The 16,728-nt window shown below is 37.7% G+C and overlaps 1 protein-coding gene and 1 pseudogene across 1 annotated transcript; one reads left to right on the forward strand and one right to left on the reverse strand.

The window, feature by feature from the left end:
* Window positions 1–1,965: 1,965 nt before the first annotated feature.
* Window positions 1,966–3,478, forward strand: LOC139112590 (uncharacterized; annotated as a pseudogene).
* Window positions 3,479–9,317: 5,839 nt separating this feature from the next.
* Window positions 9,318–10,519, reverse strand: LOC139112591 (uncharacterized). The gene is made up of 2 exons (XM_070673680.1): window positions 10,377–10,519; window positions 9,318–10,218 (listed from the first exon to the last, which is right to left on the reverse strand). Exons 1-2 carry the CDS (start codon window positions 10,517–10,519, stop codon window positions 9,318–9,320), a joined length of 1,044 nt encoding a protein of 347 aa, XP_070529781.1.
* Between the last annotated feature and the right edge of the window lie 6,209 nt (window positions 10,520–16,728).

Consider the following 16,728-nt stretch of genomic DNA (forward strand, 5'->3'; position numbering starts at 1 on the left):
ATCCAGTACTTGCTCGCGGCGGCGCCAAGCGAAGAGGTGTTCGTCTCTCCTGCGCGCAACGAAGAGAGACCGTGGTCTTCTCGTCCGGGCCCTCCGCCACCGTCACCTATCCACGGCGACCCGGAACCGTTGCACGGATATGTCCCGCAAAAAGAGATCCTAAGCGTCCCAAGCGAAAATTCAACCTGCGAAATCAATCTTTCGAATCAGTCCACGGAGCCGGGATCGGAACAATTCCGCCCCACGACTCCTTCGTATACCCCGAATTCTTCCCTCATCTCCGAACCACGGTTTCTCGGAGGTGAGCCAAGAGCCTGCTCCTCTCCTCTCTCACCACCTTCTTTTTCATTCGAATCTGAGGAAGCCGACTCTCTGGGCGAAGATGAATCCATCTCTCTCCCAGGAGTAGACTTCCCCGATCAATCTCCATCTCCCGTCCCGAGTATTGAGATCCTCGAGGAGCATCCGGAACCGAGAGAGGTTATAGATCCTCTCCTGGAGCTCCTACGCAGGGCCTGTACTCCGTGGACAGATCCTGTCCCGGAAAGGGCCTTCTCCATCGGCCCTGACCACTTTGAACCGGAAGAGATTAGGAGTCAGGCAGCTCGGTCTGCTCCTGATTCTCATTTCTTTATATACTATCCCGGGGTGGAATTTCCTTTCCTGGCCCCGATGCGACTCATAGATCTTGTGTTTCCGAGATCCACAGCGAGGGTGGTGGAGATAGAGGGAGTCACATTAGATTAAATCATATAACCATTCACACATACACACACATATACATATTGTAAATACTCTCTTGTCTTCCGAAATGTTAAATTTATACTTATTCATCCGGTTTCAACCTCTTTCATATTATTTAATTTTTACTGTAAAAACATTGACGTTATTTTTATATTTAAAACGATCTGATTAAATTTTCTAAATTGTCTCTGTCATTTTATTGATCAACTTTTATTTTGTAATTCCAATCATTATATTTAGAATTAAATTGTTAATTTTGCGTTACTGAAATCATGATTTAATTATTTCATTATTACCCTGAATTATCCTACTAAAGCGAACAATCACGCCTGGTTCTCTCCCAGAGAATAAGGATTCATTTCCTTTCTCTAAAAAGGAACCACTTACGCGCTCAATTGGAATCCGAGATATTAAAATAAATAATCTGCGCGTAACATTGTGAAGATTCGAATCTCGAATCTCACGTAAATTCGGTGGTACGTCACTTTTTTACCTTACTGTCAAATTCCATTCCCGAGGATTCCTTCCAATTAATTAATTAAATAAAATTAACCTTCTTGACGTAACAATATATATATATATATATATAAAATACTTGATTTGGTAAATCTGAAGGAGACTGGCGACCTCACGGATTGACCTGAAATTTTTTTGTGAGATAGATTTCCACCTTCTGATAACAAATCCATAAGTTAAAAGCGTCGCTCGCTTCTACTTTCTTTTTTATTTTTAAAGATCGCAATTTTGAGGTTAGGAAATCCGTCACATCACTCCACACAGATCAATGCTGGGACACATATACGTTCCACGCAGACCAACGTTTTATTAAAAAATTTATAAAACAAATTATAATTTGTAACAATATTAATAAAATTTACAAATATTTAAAATTACATTTTTTTAACGATTACTTTCAACTTCTGTACATATTCCGCATATCCCTAGCGCTCTCATAACAGTATATGTTCATTAAATTCAAATTCAAAATTTCTTTTGTTTTGTATAACTTTATTTTCTTTTGAAATGTTTACAATGCCAAACTATCATTTAGTTTCAATTTATTTTTTACTTGTCACAATGCAGCTGTACGAATTTTTATCTGTAACTTGTAACAGAGAAAAGTTATTTGAATTTTTAATAAAACATAAAATAATTGAAAATGACATACTGTGTCCAAAGTGCAATACAAAATTAATAATCGATAAAGAAACTTTTATTTAGATGTTATAAAGTGTTTTATAAAAAAGACAAGCACAAAAAGAAAATTAAAATAAATTGTAATTTTAAAGTCAGTGGCAAAATTAATACATGATTTAGCAATTCTAAACTAAATATCAAAACGATATGCAGATTAAGTGCATATTTTATAATGCTGAAACCACCTAGGCATAGTTTTTATGCACAGAATTAAAACTTTTTGACTATTTGGTTGTAGATTGGATTTCCTTTTACCGAGAAGTAAGTATCATTAAATTTACTTAATATATTATATTATAATATATTATAATATTAATATACAGGGTGTCCCAAAGTCATGTAGACAAACTTTGGAACTAAGTAGATCTCGTCATTTTAAGACAAAAAGTCCTTTACCATTTTTTGTTCCGAGTAATATTAAGCGAGATAATAATTATTGAAAATTAGGTCTTTTGGGCGGATCTTACTGCCCCTCACACCGCGCGGAGACGTTCTATCCGTCGGTAGTCTTCAATCCTTGCGTTCTCGATCATCGATAATTTTCTTTGTATTGTTACGCGTCGTCGCCTTTTTTTGATTCCTGTTTTAGCTCAGTTTATCTAGGCGGGCCGATCGTAACCGCCTGTTTTGCCCCGCGCTCCTTCACTTTTCTTATCACAGATCGAGAACGCAAAGATTGCGGACTACCGATGGATAGACCGTTTCCGCGCGGTGTGGGGAGCAGTAAGTTCCGCCCAAAAGACATAATTTTCAATAATTATTATCTCGTTTAATATTACTCGGAATAAAAAATGATAAAGGACTTTTCGTCTTAAAATGACGAGATTTACTTAGTTTCAAAGTTTGTCTACATGACTTTGGGACACCCTGTATAGGTTTGCATTGACTGGACAACCAAAAACTGTTCCGTACTTGAAGGCCCAGGTAAAATTGTTGAAATAGACGAAGCCAAAATTGGCAAAAGGAAATACAATTGTGGCCGAATTATACAAGGAAAATAGATCTTCGGCGGATAGGAACGAGAGAGCAAAAAAATATTTTTAGTACCAGTTCCAGATCGTTCTGAAGGAACATTAACTAAATTAATTAAAACATGGATTTTGCCTGGAACAACGATAATGTCAGATTGTTGGAAGTCATAACTGTTTAAGCAGTAAAGGCTTCCAACATTTGACAGTAAATTCCATGAATTTCGTTGATCTAGACACAGGTAAAATATTTAAAGTTAAAGTTAATATATTAAAAATAACAAAAATTAAATATTTTTATTTTTTAGGAGCTCATACACAACATATTGAACGTGTTTGGAGAGAAGTTCGAGCTAATATCCCACGGTACGGAACACGTACTGAACATCTTGTGGGATATTTAGCTGAATTTTTTTTTCAAACGCGTTCATAAATATGAAGAACGTATTTCTGAATTTTTTAAAGCAATATCAGATTTACATCCGTCAGAAACTCAGTTAAATCCTGGTCCAAGTTTATCCGAACTTGGTCCGAGTTCACCTGAACCTGGTCCCAGTACCAGAAACTAAATGTTACAAATTGTTACAAATTTTAATGTTTGTTTTGTAAATTTTTTGTTTTGTAAATTTTTTGATTTATAAATTTTTTGTTGTATAAAGGACCCCGCACATATTTTATGGAAAATAGCTCTCGGTTAAATTCGCTCAAATTTTGCTATCTTCTAGAATTTGTTATTCTGAACAAAAGTTTCCATGGCCGCAACAAAATCTGACGAATCGTTTTTGCTCTATAAGGGTTCGAGTATCGGTAATACTAGTGTGCAGTTAATCACAAATCAAACCTTTTGCTAAATAACAAAAACTTATTATCTTGGGCTTGAATAAGAAAAGAAAATACATTATTCGGGGATGCAACCCACGAGACTGTGCCTCTGCCCGGTGGCAACGAAACAATTATTCAGAAAAGAAATAAAATATGTTAGGAATGTGCCGGAGGCCGATAAACGAAAAAGATAATCTATACGGGCTAACGAAAAGTATTCAGCCTCAGTTTGTTTTACAAAAGAAACTCGCAAGGTAAACGCAACGAAGAGAGAAACTCTAGAATATAAATATATATACACCGGAAAATTTCGTTCGCAATATACGCACGCAGCCACGATAGCTATATGAGCCGACGCCACATACATTCCGCGCAACACACACTCATACTTCTTTAATAATTCGCCTTGGGCCAACGATAAACATATATACAAATGCCCGAGACGCACGCCAAACCAAAACTTTCCCGGCAACGGCCGTCGCATACCAATCAGACACGTGATCCACACGCTCGCGCTCGCACTCACGCATACGGTAACCGGCAGACGCAAGTCCTGGGTCACGTGACGCTCACGTGATCTTCCCGGGTCCCACGGCGGCGACGCTCCCCTACGTTGAAAGGTGTTACACCAGGATGACTTCCACCGTCGCGCCGGAATCCTGGTACTCGAATCTCGTTCAATGGCAAAAATAATTGTTCCTCTGGAACACGGCATACCTGTAGACTCTGCTATAAAGCCGGGAACACGGCACGCCGGCTGTCTCTTACGGATCGCCGGGAACACGGCACGCCGGCCGAAGCCAAGGATGAAAGCCGGGAACACGGCACGTCGGCCAAACCCGAGTATGAAAGCCGGGAACACGGCACGCCGGCTGTCTCTTACGGATCGCCGGGAACACGGCACGCCGGCCAAATCCAAGTATGATCGTCTTAATCTGGGCCTCGCACCTGAACTGTTTAATAATTGAATATTAACCCGGGGCCTCAACAACTCGAGAGCCCAGGAGTTCGGCCGACCTACCGGTACGCAAAAATACGCTGATTTTCCTTGCTTCTCGTCGCCGTGACTCGTCGTCGCTTCTGGTCGCCATGACTTGTCGTTGTCCACACTCACTCGTCCACACAAAACTCTTTCTACGACCGCACAACCACGAGAGAGCACACCGGCGTGCTTCCTCTCGAGTTACGATCGAGATTCCCTACTGCGCCGTCGCAAGACCTTGTCGGTAACGCGATCGTACCGCTGCGCTCTGACCGGTAATTTCGCATCGCGATTATCCATGTTACACCCTCCAGTGATGAAGGTGGATGATATGGCTTCAACTGGAAAGGATGCCAGGTTCCCGCATCTTTGTTACGTTGATCCACTAAACGACAGGTACCTCCAGGGCTCACAGATTCCACTCGAAACGGTCTCAGAAATTTGTGAAACAGTTTAGCGGCAACTTTGTCACTTGCTGACGATAAATGATGAGTTTTTTGGAGCACTAAATCGTTCTTCTTAAATTTATCCGGCCGACGGCGCAAATTATAACGGTGGCCTTGCTTTCTACTTGCTTTTAATAAATACTGCTCCACGAGATGTTGCAACTCTTTTAACTTAGCCATACAAATGGCCCATACATTGGTTTCTTCATCCCTGACCGCGGTAAGAGTTTGTTTATTTCTTGATGACACCGAATCTCGGAAAGAATTCACCGGACGCAACTCGTGGCCAAAATTCAGAAATGCGGGTGAATGCCGCGTTGAACTGTGGACCACACTATTCAGTGCGAACTGCAGTTTGCCCATAAACTCATCTCATCTTGCATGTTGCTTTTGATCGAGATAACTAATAATGAGCTGCCGGATGTTCCGATTTGCATGCTCCGTCGAATTCGCTTGAGAATGATACAGCGGTGTAGTTACATGCCAAATGCCGCAAGTTTTGGTAAGCTGTTTTACAGCTGCATTTACATAATTCGGCGCGTTGTCTGTAAGCAACGTAGATGGAGATCCATAGCGATTTAAAATTACTGCTTTGAATTTTAACAAAATTATCCGCGAGGTTGTACAACGTATGGGTCCAGTTCCACCCATTTTGTAAATAATTCTTCAAAGAGATTAGTTCAAAGAGAGTAAAAAATCTTCAAATAAATCTACAAGAAGATATTTGAGTAGGGAATAAACACGGGTTCTAACCCAGGAGCGTTGAGGGAGGCGAGGGGACGGGGGATGAGAGGAGCGGGGGAGGTAGAAGAGACCTGGGGGATATCTATCATTATTTATACCCCCAGGTCTCTTCCCACCTACAGCTGCGCTCCTCATCCCGGATTTTTTCCCGTCCCCTCGCCTCCCTCAACGCTCCTGAGTTAGAACCCGTGTTTATTCCCCTTACAACACCCCGCGCTAGCAACCACCGTTAATATATATATTACAAATAAAATAAAAACTTACGTTTTTTAATTTTGCCGCATTTTTTTCACCGGCGGCAATTCGCTGTTTATGAAGACGAATCGTTTCCCGTGGGTGCACAAGTTCATTCGTTTGTCTATAACGTATTCACACTCGTTACCCACGGGATTTTTGGGAATAGAACGAGATGTTCTAACAACTGTTAATGTTTCACCACGTTCGCTTTCACCACGTAAGCGATTGTCCATATATATGCTAAATTGAGCTATACTGTTTTTTTGGTGTGTACCACACCACACACCGCCTGTACTGAATGGGGTACGATCCCCCTGTTGTAACCCGACCCTGGCAACAGCAAGGCCACGCACGCGAAGGCCGGGTTAACAACCAGCGTCGATCGGATCACCCGATCGCGGAATCCGCTGACCGATCGACGCCTTGCACTTTTCGCCTAGGCAATGACCGAACGCGGTCACTGTCCTACGCGCCCGGAATCCGCGAACTGTTGCTTTTCCGCCTTGGCAACAGTCGCGTATAAAACCCGCGGCCACCGAATGTCCGCGGGTCATTCTGATAATCGAAACGACGGGGTAACGCTGCCCGAAGCCGAGGAACATAACAAAAGGGAAATAAAGAGTCTTCAAAGTAAAAAGCAAGTGTATTGTTTATTAAACGCCCCTCGTGGAATAACAAGAAGTTCCGGAAGGACGGACCCCTTGCACCGTCCGGGTGCAACACCCCAACTCACGACGCGCAAGAATATGCAGTAGCGACGAACACTTTTCCATTTGAGAGAAATTAGACGTTACACTTGAAAAAATCAGCATACGACTGACAGGCTACAGCTGTGAGCTCACTGCAGATAGTCAGAAAGTAAAACGAAAGCATTTTTTTATCAACAGCAGTCCCGAAGGTGTGACATATACTCATGCGAATCTTTTTACAGCGTTTAGCACGTTTGAAACTTAAGATGCATTTTTATCATGCAATGAGGGATTAAGAAATTATTTCATTTGAAAAGATGTATCTCGAAAAAAAAAATGCGACATATACTTATGCAAATTTTTTCTTATAGCTACACGTTTGAAACTCAAGATGCATTCTTGCATATAATGTGAAATTATTTTATATTAAAAATATAAATTTGCAAATATTTTTGTCTTATAAACAATATATTTAATATAAACATTTTGAAATATAATATAATGTAAACATTTAAAACATATACTCATGCGAATCTTTCTTTTGAAATTTTTTTATCATCTACTATCCTAAGGTGTGTGACATATACCCGTGCGAATCACTTTAAGAAAAAATGCTGTCAAATCGACACGTGTTAAAAAATGCATCAATATGCAAAAATGTATATATAAAGAGAGGCTGTGAGATGTAAAATCTATTTAGTCGCGAAACATTGCAGTTTGAGAACCATTTGTCGTGAAGTTTTTTTTGTTTTTTTGTTTAAAAAATGGGTGATTCATTTTATACTGATTGTTTGGAGAATCATATTGATGTGACATATCCAGCCATTGGGGTAAGTACTATCATGTAAAAAATACTAACTATTTTAATGAAAAAAATGTAGCATAAAATTATAATATTTTTTTTTACAGCGCATATACATAGACAGCGAACCATATCATGAGGTGCAGATTAAGCACGTTTTAAAACTAAAAATTCCACACGTACAGCCCGTAAGTCATTTTTTACGTAAAATATATTTAAATAAAGAATGTAGAAATAAAATAATTTAATTTTTTTAATTTTAGGATTGGATTGATCCAGAAAAAATCTCCATAAAAGAATTTGTTAATATTAGAAAAAAAAATGCTATAAAAAATGAGCGTCATCGCAATAAAGAATACAACAAATATATTTGGATGGGCCCTCATGAAGGTGGCGATGTCTTCGGGCTGCGCCGCATTTTTAATATGGAGGAGGACATCGCCTTTGCGCCGGAAAATTGGAATTAGGTAAAAATAAATAAATATATATTCTTAATATATATTATAATTGTATTTTTTTTTAATTATAATTATATATTTCAGCCCCAAAAACATGATTTAAATTAAGATTAAAATTAAGATTAAGATTAAGATTAAAAGTATATGTTTTAAATTAAGATTTAGATTAAGATTAAAATTATATATTTTAATAATTATATATTTTATATATTTTATATATATTTGTTAAAAATAAAAAAACATAATTTTACATAAAAAATAATTTTTATTTTAATCTTTACAACTCCTCCTGACGCTACAACCACTAATTGAATATTTTAAGGTGCTACACTTCGTCACCATCCGCTAACATAAATTTGTTTATTAAAATTTTTACAACTCCTTTTGATGCTCCAGTTAAATATTTTTAAATACATTTTTTTGTAAAGCGCAATGCGTAAAATGATTATTAATAGGATCTAAAATATTTTGTAAGATTCGACATCTTCATTATCTGCGTCTAAGGTTTCAATGATGCTGTCTTCTCTAACATCACCGTCGAGCATATCAGCCATGTACGTTTCTCATATCTTTTGATATAAGATGCCACACTTCATCGCCATCCCCGTTAACATAAATTTTTTAAATCTTTATAATTCCTTTTGGCGCTGCGACCACCAGTTGAATATTTTAAATACATTCTGTAAAGCGCAATGCGTAAGATGATTTCCACATCGCACGGTATTAATAGTATCTAAAATATTTAAAGATTCAATATCTTCATAATCAGCGTCTAAGGTTTCAATGATGTAATCTTCTCTAACATCGTCGTCGAGCATATCAGCCAACCATGCACATTTCTCATATCCTTTGACATATATAAGACGTGACACTTCATCACCATCTACACCTGTTACAGCTGTTGTAATTAATTGTTTTGCCATGTTGTATGGCACGGTTCCTTCTTCCCACGACAATGTATGATGATATTTTATTGTCCAAGAAATGCATGACTTTTCAGATTGTGCCAAAAAATTCCATGGCACTGGATTTTTAAAGATGTAATGAGTTAGAACAATACCCTTTCTTAGCACTGCAACTTCTTTTACAATAAATCGCCGCCCAATATTAAAACCTTGAAGATCAACAAACGTTGGCGCAATCATGATGAACGCGTGTTTGAAACAATAATGATGTGTAGATAAAATTGTTTCTTTATATATGATAAAAACTGCTGATATAGCAATTTTTATAAGACCTTGCGCACAACGTTAGACAGTGGACTATATTCAACTATGCGATCGTGTAAAATAAGACAATATGCGGTTGTATTTGCAGGAACATTTTCCTTGCAATCAAATTCTAATCGCACGTCTACAGTGGCGCTTTTGATTGACTCGTTCTGTCGAGAGCAATCGATAACAACAAATGGTCCATATGATAGAAATGCTGCTACATTGCAAAAAGCCTCATAAGAACTGTTGCCATAATAAGCTTTACGAAAACGTATATACATATCATAAAGAATAGCGTATCTTTTTTTGTCAAAATCTAAATTCAGATCATCATATGGATAATATTCAGAGTTGAGAAAAAGTTTTACATTCGTTAATTTACAATCATCAAAAATGGTTGATTTTTTAGACATAATGTTTTTGCGATCGGTTTGCAGAGTAAAGATAACGTATCGAGGTTTTTCAAGTTGCGTTGCAGCCTTGACGGCCCAAGAATGTTTTGTAGTACTCTGCAAAAGAGGATATTCGTACAAATCCCACGAGCGAAAAGTCATGCTTAAATATCGCCCACTATCCAAAGTTCGCAGCATGGATAATTTATTGATCTCATTTAATATGACATGAGACATTCGCCACTGTATTTTATGCAATTCAATTTCTGGCTCTAATTTCGAATCTTCTATAATGGAATTATTATCATTGCGAGCGCGTATTAAAATTAATTCATGGCGAGCGTTGACAACCACTTGTTTATAATCTTCACAGAAACCTAACAATATACTGAGGGGTACACAAAAATTAAAGAATCCTTCTGACGTAGTTGATGTTTCACTCCATCCAGCATTTTGCAGCATCACAGCATTATCAGATGTTAGCGATATATAATTTTTAAGAGTGCTAGTTATTTCAACGTTTCTGTTGCGATCAATTTCTACACCATTGAGTTCATAACGGATTTCATCGAACATAAACGCTACACAATTATTTCCTAGCGCAGCTGTTAACTTATCGTCAGGTTTTTTATTTTCATTTTTCCCTCAATATAGAGAAAACTGTCACATGGCAACGTATACAAATCCTGTTGTTGTATCGGTATCCGTATTTCATCACTATATCCAAACGTTGTGTTAGCATATGGGTTGTACGTATGAGTTTCAATTTTAACAATACTATTATCAAAGATCGGCTTATCATCAATAATCAATATATCAGCCATTTTTAGATGTTACACACAATAAAACCCAGTGATTTTAAAAATTCTATGTTTGATGTAGTAAGTTTTTTCTTCAACAATTGAACCCCTTTGATGGAAGCTGTGTATTTAGTTTGTCTCACGTTCGACGTTTTATTCAAAACGAGCATCTCACACTAAACACTCGTCTCCGTACATGCAGTCTCACGGTAATTTCTTCGCCACGAAAATCAAGCAATCGTCCGTTCTGATCTACAATGCGAATCGTCAAATCAGTAACGCTTCGTACGACGACTGGAAGGTAAATGATCTGTGTTGGAGTTTCAGATATCTTATATCCAGGTGGAACCTTAGGTGAAAATTCATGTATTGTATGTACACGTTTTCCATTACTGTATGCACCCCCGTTACACTACATTCAATGCAAATAACATTTACATTGATAATTTGTATCGGTGCGTCTGATTCATGCCAACGTAACGGCTCGAGTATGCGATCTGATGAAAATCCTAACAACGATCTAATGTTGCATGGTTTGGTGAAATTTATTTGATAAATACACTTAATCTCGCTTTTCATCGTATTGTTATTAGCTTTAATCGTTAAAGGATAATCTTTTTCATCATTACCATATGAAATCATGTTCTTTGTAACATCATTGATATGAAGCTCGTCGAGCGTACGTTTTAGATATTCGGCAATATCACACAGTTCATACGAGCCGTCGGGAATGGTAATACTTTCTCCATCATCATTATCATCAGCATTATCGAAATAGAATGTATTATTTGATGAGTTTACATTAGGAATTGTAAAATACGTTTCAAAATCAGCCAGCCCGAGTTCATATTCTCCATCGCTTAAATCTATACCGGGAAAGTAGTTCACTGCGAGGATACTACCTTTGCCCGATAACGTGAGCGTCAGCGACATGTTTGATACTGAGTTTACAGCGCATAATGTTTGTTCTTAAATTGTGTATCAATCGTCTGTAGAAACTGTAGACACAATTGCCCACAGTTGTTTTGATTATATCGTTGATATGGTAAGCGATTATATTCAATTTGTGTTGCGTCATTCCCCAGATATCGAGCAAGTTCTTGTAGCGGTCGAAGATTACCGAAACTATCAAAATACATAGCGCGATTTCCTCTTTTCGCATATGCCACCCAGTGGGTACCTAATCCTTCAACTTTATCTAAATTCACAATACCGCTCTCGTTTTGATGTATTCCCCAATCGGTAAAGTGTTACGCATAAAAACGCCTCTAAAATATGGAATGCGCATGTGTTTCGCTAATTGTCGCAACTGTATATCGGTAGTAGCACCTTTGGGAAGTTTTAACGTCTCATCGGCGTTTTTTTTTCCTTTTTTATTTCCATTATTTTTCGAACTCCACCACCACGTTTGTATGGAGCAAGATAAACACCGCGACCTTCCATGGCGTAATTGTGACGTTTCATTTCTTCAAGTTGGCGTTGTGAGGCTTTTTTATCATTTACAGCTTTTGCGATTCCTGCGGCTCCACCGGCGAGCGAACCGATAGCACCCAGTAAGGGCAGAAGCGGTATAACGCCACCACGTTTTGCTATCGGAAGTGTTCGTTTCTTCACCGTTTTCTTCTTCTTCAGCGTATTCTTCCTCGCTAGACATAAGCTCATACCAAGTTTCGTTTTAGCTTTCATAGCTGCCCATACGGTCGTGGCTGCGGCCTTTTCACCAAAACTTGAATCTTCTGCGTTAATACGTTGCAGCGCTTTATTGGCAAGAATATTGTCAGCCACGTGGCGCTCTGCGAGATTGATGCTACGTAAGTAGGATATCGTGATCGCGACAAGCCGCATCTAACGGATTAATTCCACGATCTCCTCTGGCAAATCGCTCGTTTAATCGAGTATCAGGGCCACAAAACTGGTACCCGGGTATGTGCAATTCAAACGGAAGTGTGTTAATCGCTCTGTTTAACAACTCTCGCCCAATTTTCTTAGACATTCGACACAGTTTTTTATTAATGGCGCAGAACCGTCAACATGCGTTTCATAATTCAATAAATTATAATGTTTTAAACATCGACGGTATTGCTGAACATCTAAATCAGCCTTTATGTGTTCAGGAAGCTTATTCCACAAATAGTCAATATGTTGTGAAAATCGTTGCAATAAGAATATTTTTGGAATATGTTGTAGTTGTTCAGCGGTTAAATCACAAATATTACAATCGTCCGACAGCAGCAAAAACATATTGAATACTGAACGTTTAATTTTTGTGCACACAATTATAAATATGTAGGATAATTATATTCGCCTAGCGATATTTTTATCGAGCGACCGTTGCCATTTCGAATAACAGCGGGTCAATGTATTGTGAGGCACACCGAAAATATAAATACAGGTGTTGTCTGGGAAAGCGGCAGTCTTTTCGAAGAAACCGTCGACAATAAATTTCGAGACAATACGCGCGATTCCGACACAGCGATAACTGTACGATCCACTTATATTAAACTTGATCACGGCTTTCGCCAAGAATCCTTCGTTTATTTAATTTGATAATTCCATTTTACAAATATATCAGTATGGATGATATTGATCTCATTTAGAAAGTAGAATGCGGTTCATACAGCAAGCGCCACCAATCAAGGTGGTGAATTTCGATGACAAGTTATTATCCGAGTGTGTGTTACATAGACATGGAAACATGTTACAGAGTTCTATTCGCGCTATCATTTGTGGTCCATCAAATTGCGGCAAAACTAATGTATTAATAAGTCTGTTGGAAAGTCCGCATGGTATACGATTTGAAAACGTTTATGTATACTCGAAATCGTTGCAACAACCAAAATATCAGTATTTGAAAAAGATATTGGCACCAATAGAAGAAATTAATTATTTCACATTTTCAAATAATATTGATGTTGTTCCACCGAGCGAAGCACTTCCGAATTCTATATTTATTTTTGATGACATAGCATGTGATAAGCAAAATGCGGTAAGAGAATACTTTGCAATGGGGCGACACGCGAACGTTGACAGTTTTTATCTTTGTCAAACGTATGCGAAAATATCGAAGCATCTTATACGTGACAATACAAATTTTTTAATTCTATTTAAACAAGATGTTACAAATATGAAACATATATATAATGATCATGTTAACACTGATATGTCATTCGAAGATTTTGATAAATTGTGTCGAATATGTTGGCAACAAAAGTATGGATTTGTGGTGATTGATAAGGACAGTGCTATTTCAAACGGTCGCTATAGAAAGGGATTTAACGACTTCGTGGTATCATAATGTGATCAGTCGTTGTCGATACACCGATTGATAACTGTCAAGCTCAATATGAATAACAACAGTGAACTTAAAAATCGAGAGATAATTGCGAAGAAAATTGCTCAAACGAGCGATTCGATTCGCAAAAAGTATCATGCCATGAAGACGGGAAAGATGGAAGAAGATATCGCGTTGGAGCGACATTTTAAACCCATCGTTGAGCCTCTTAAACAGATTGTGGAAAACACCGTTGGAAACAACGAAGTTGAATCAGCCATATCAAAGAACGACTCGTATTTTCTGGAAAAAAAAATGTGTTAACACCAAAACAAAAACGATTAATTACGGCATCTCCAATATCATTACCTGAAGAAAAAGAAGAAAGTAGATCGACACCAAAACGGAATCGATTAATAAATACATCGCTGATATCTTTATTGGGAGAAGAAGATGAAAGTAGATTGACACCAAAACGAAAACGATCAAATGCAACGTCACCGATAACAGCATCGACTCCAATTAAATCAGCGTTAAAACGATCACACACCATACCGTCCACATTAAACGAGACGCCTAAGTTCGCGCAACAACGAAATTTTTCATCAAAAGAACGTTCACACTCACATTCCATTGAAGACGTTTTCGATACCGCAGACGAACCGTTGGTAACATCTATTCGACAAAAGTTGCAAACATCAGAAGGTTGGAAGACTCTTCAAACTCATTATGGACCGTTGGGACAAAAGTATCTAGGCGCTGTTTTGAGCGGAAAAAATCTATTAACATCGATAGCGTTTACGGAGTTTATTTCAACGACAATGGAACGATGATTGGCAACAAGCGTGTTGATTTAGATAAAAATGATAATATATTGATAGATGGTAAAAAGTATCCTGGAACAGTGGGACTTTACGAATTGATTTTTATGAGATTTCCCGATGAGAGCAGTTATACTGATACCGATAAAGAAAATTATAAAAGTATACTCATGGCAACGAATGCACATAAACGTGACTACAATTCTCAAAATCAAGTAAAGAGTAACAAAGGTCACAAATATAAGAATATAATCGCTCCTGTGCTGAGTAAAAAAATTGGACAAGGTATACCATACGCTGTAACATTAAACAATAATAAAATCGATTATGTTCATTGGGATGATCCAAACGAGCTCGTAGATCGTCTTCGATTGCTCGAAGCCTCACGCTATGCAGGTCATAACGCTCACGACAATGAGATTTTATCAATTATTGAGGAACTTCGCGAAGTGGGGCTTATTATAAATTGAAGTATGCATACACAATTTAATCATTTGATATCGAAATGCCGATTAACAAGTTTGGAACATTGCTTAAAGATGGTGGAGGAAGCAATACTAATCAACATTATCGATATAATGCGTTAGTTAGAAATTACGTGCGCGATAACGCTCTTTGTGTAACATCCACCGATTACGACGCGCGATCACACAAAATTAAGCATGTAGCTGAACCTTTGGACGATGATGATGCTGTCAACAAACAATATGTTCAACAAAATTTACAGATTTTAAAGAATGAAATTGTGGAACTTAATAATAATGTTCAACAGAATGTGCAGAATTTAAAAGATCAACTAAATGAACTGAATAAGAAAATGGAAATACTACAGAGTAGTCTACAGGTTGTGGTAAACACGCTTCGCAATAAATTTATTCGCGGTGAACAGAATTAAACAGCTGCCGTTGCCGTTTGCTGTTCCCGTTGCCGTTGCCGTTGCCGTTGCCGTTGCCGTTGCCGTTGCCGTTGTCGTTGCCGTTGCCGTTGCCGTTTTCTATTGTTAATACCGTTTGTTATCGTTTTCGGTGTTGCTATTGTTCATATTTATGAAAAAAATTTTTTAATAGTGCGGTAAATCTCATAGCTTTAAAAATGTCAAAGAAAATAAGCTCAGAAAAACTACAATTGGTAAACGAATTGCATACACCGGCGAGAAGAAATTTTTCTCGAAGGCGTGTCATAGTGCGCGGGTATGATGACTTGTGGCAAGCTGATGTAGTCGAGATGCGCCCATACACACGTGTCAACCAAGGTTACCACTACATATTCACCGTTATCGATGTGCTGAGCAAGCATGCATGGGCTGTACCATTAAAGACAAAAAGCGGTATCGAAGTTGCAACAGCGATTGCAAAGATCTTTCGCAATAATAAAAGATGTCCGAATAATCTTCAAACTGATAAAGGAAAAGAATTTTACAACGCAAACGTACAAAAACTCTTAAAAAAACATAATATTAACCATTATTCTACATACACTGTAATGAAAGCGTCAGTTGTCGAACGATTTAATCGAACGCTTAAAAACGCTATGTGGAAAATGTTTACACTCAATGGAAATTATAAATGGCTTGATTCACTGCAGCAGCTTGTTTTGGATTATAATATGCGAAAACATCGAACTATTGGTATGCGACCTGTCGATGTTACCCCTGCAAACGCAGGCAAACTCTTGGCAACGGTCTACAGCCGCATAAAGATTGCTGCTCCAGCACGGTTTAAAACTGGTGATTCAGTACGTGTTAGCAAATTCAAAACAATATTTGAAAAAGGCTATACACCAAATTGGACTACGGAAGTATTTACAATCGTCAAAGTGCAAAAAACTAATCCTGTGACATACTTGTTGGAGAATTCTTGTGGAAAACCTATCGCTGGAGGATTCTATGAACAGGAATTGCTTCACGTAAATAATCCTGATGTATATCTTGTCGAAAAAGTGTTACGAAAACAAGGAAATAATGTTTATGTAAAGTGGCTGGGATTCAATAATTCACATAACTCATGGATATGCAAGAATAACATTTTATAAGAATTTTATATAATTAAAAAATTTTTTTTTATTTACAATATATATAATGTATAATGTATAATGTATAATGTATAATATATATAAAATTTTTTACAACGGTATTTTATAAT

This window comes from Cardiocondyla obscurior, unplaced genomic scaffold, assembly GCF_019399895.1.
Source record: "Cardiocondyla obscurior isolate alpha-2009 unplaced genomic scaffold, Cobs3.1 scaffold31_0_849067, whole genome shotgun sequence".
Taxonomy (NCBI): domain Eukaryota; kingdom Metazoa; phylum Arthropoda; class Insecta; order Hymenoptera; family Formicidae; genus Cardiocondyla; species Cardiocondyla obscurior.

Excerpts from the sequence above, each read along its gene's own strand:
- LOC139112591 (XM_070673680.1), bottom strand. The coding sequence starts at position 10,519 with ATGGCTGATATATTGATTATTGATGATAAGCCGATCTTTGATAATAGT. Across the intron at positions 10,219-10,376 it reads CCGATACAACAACAGGATTT|AAACGTTGAAATAACTAGCA; the intron begins GTATACGTTGCC and ends TGATCGCAACAG.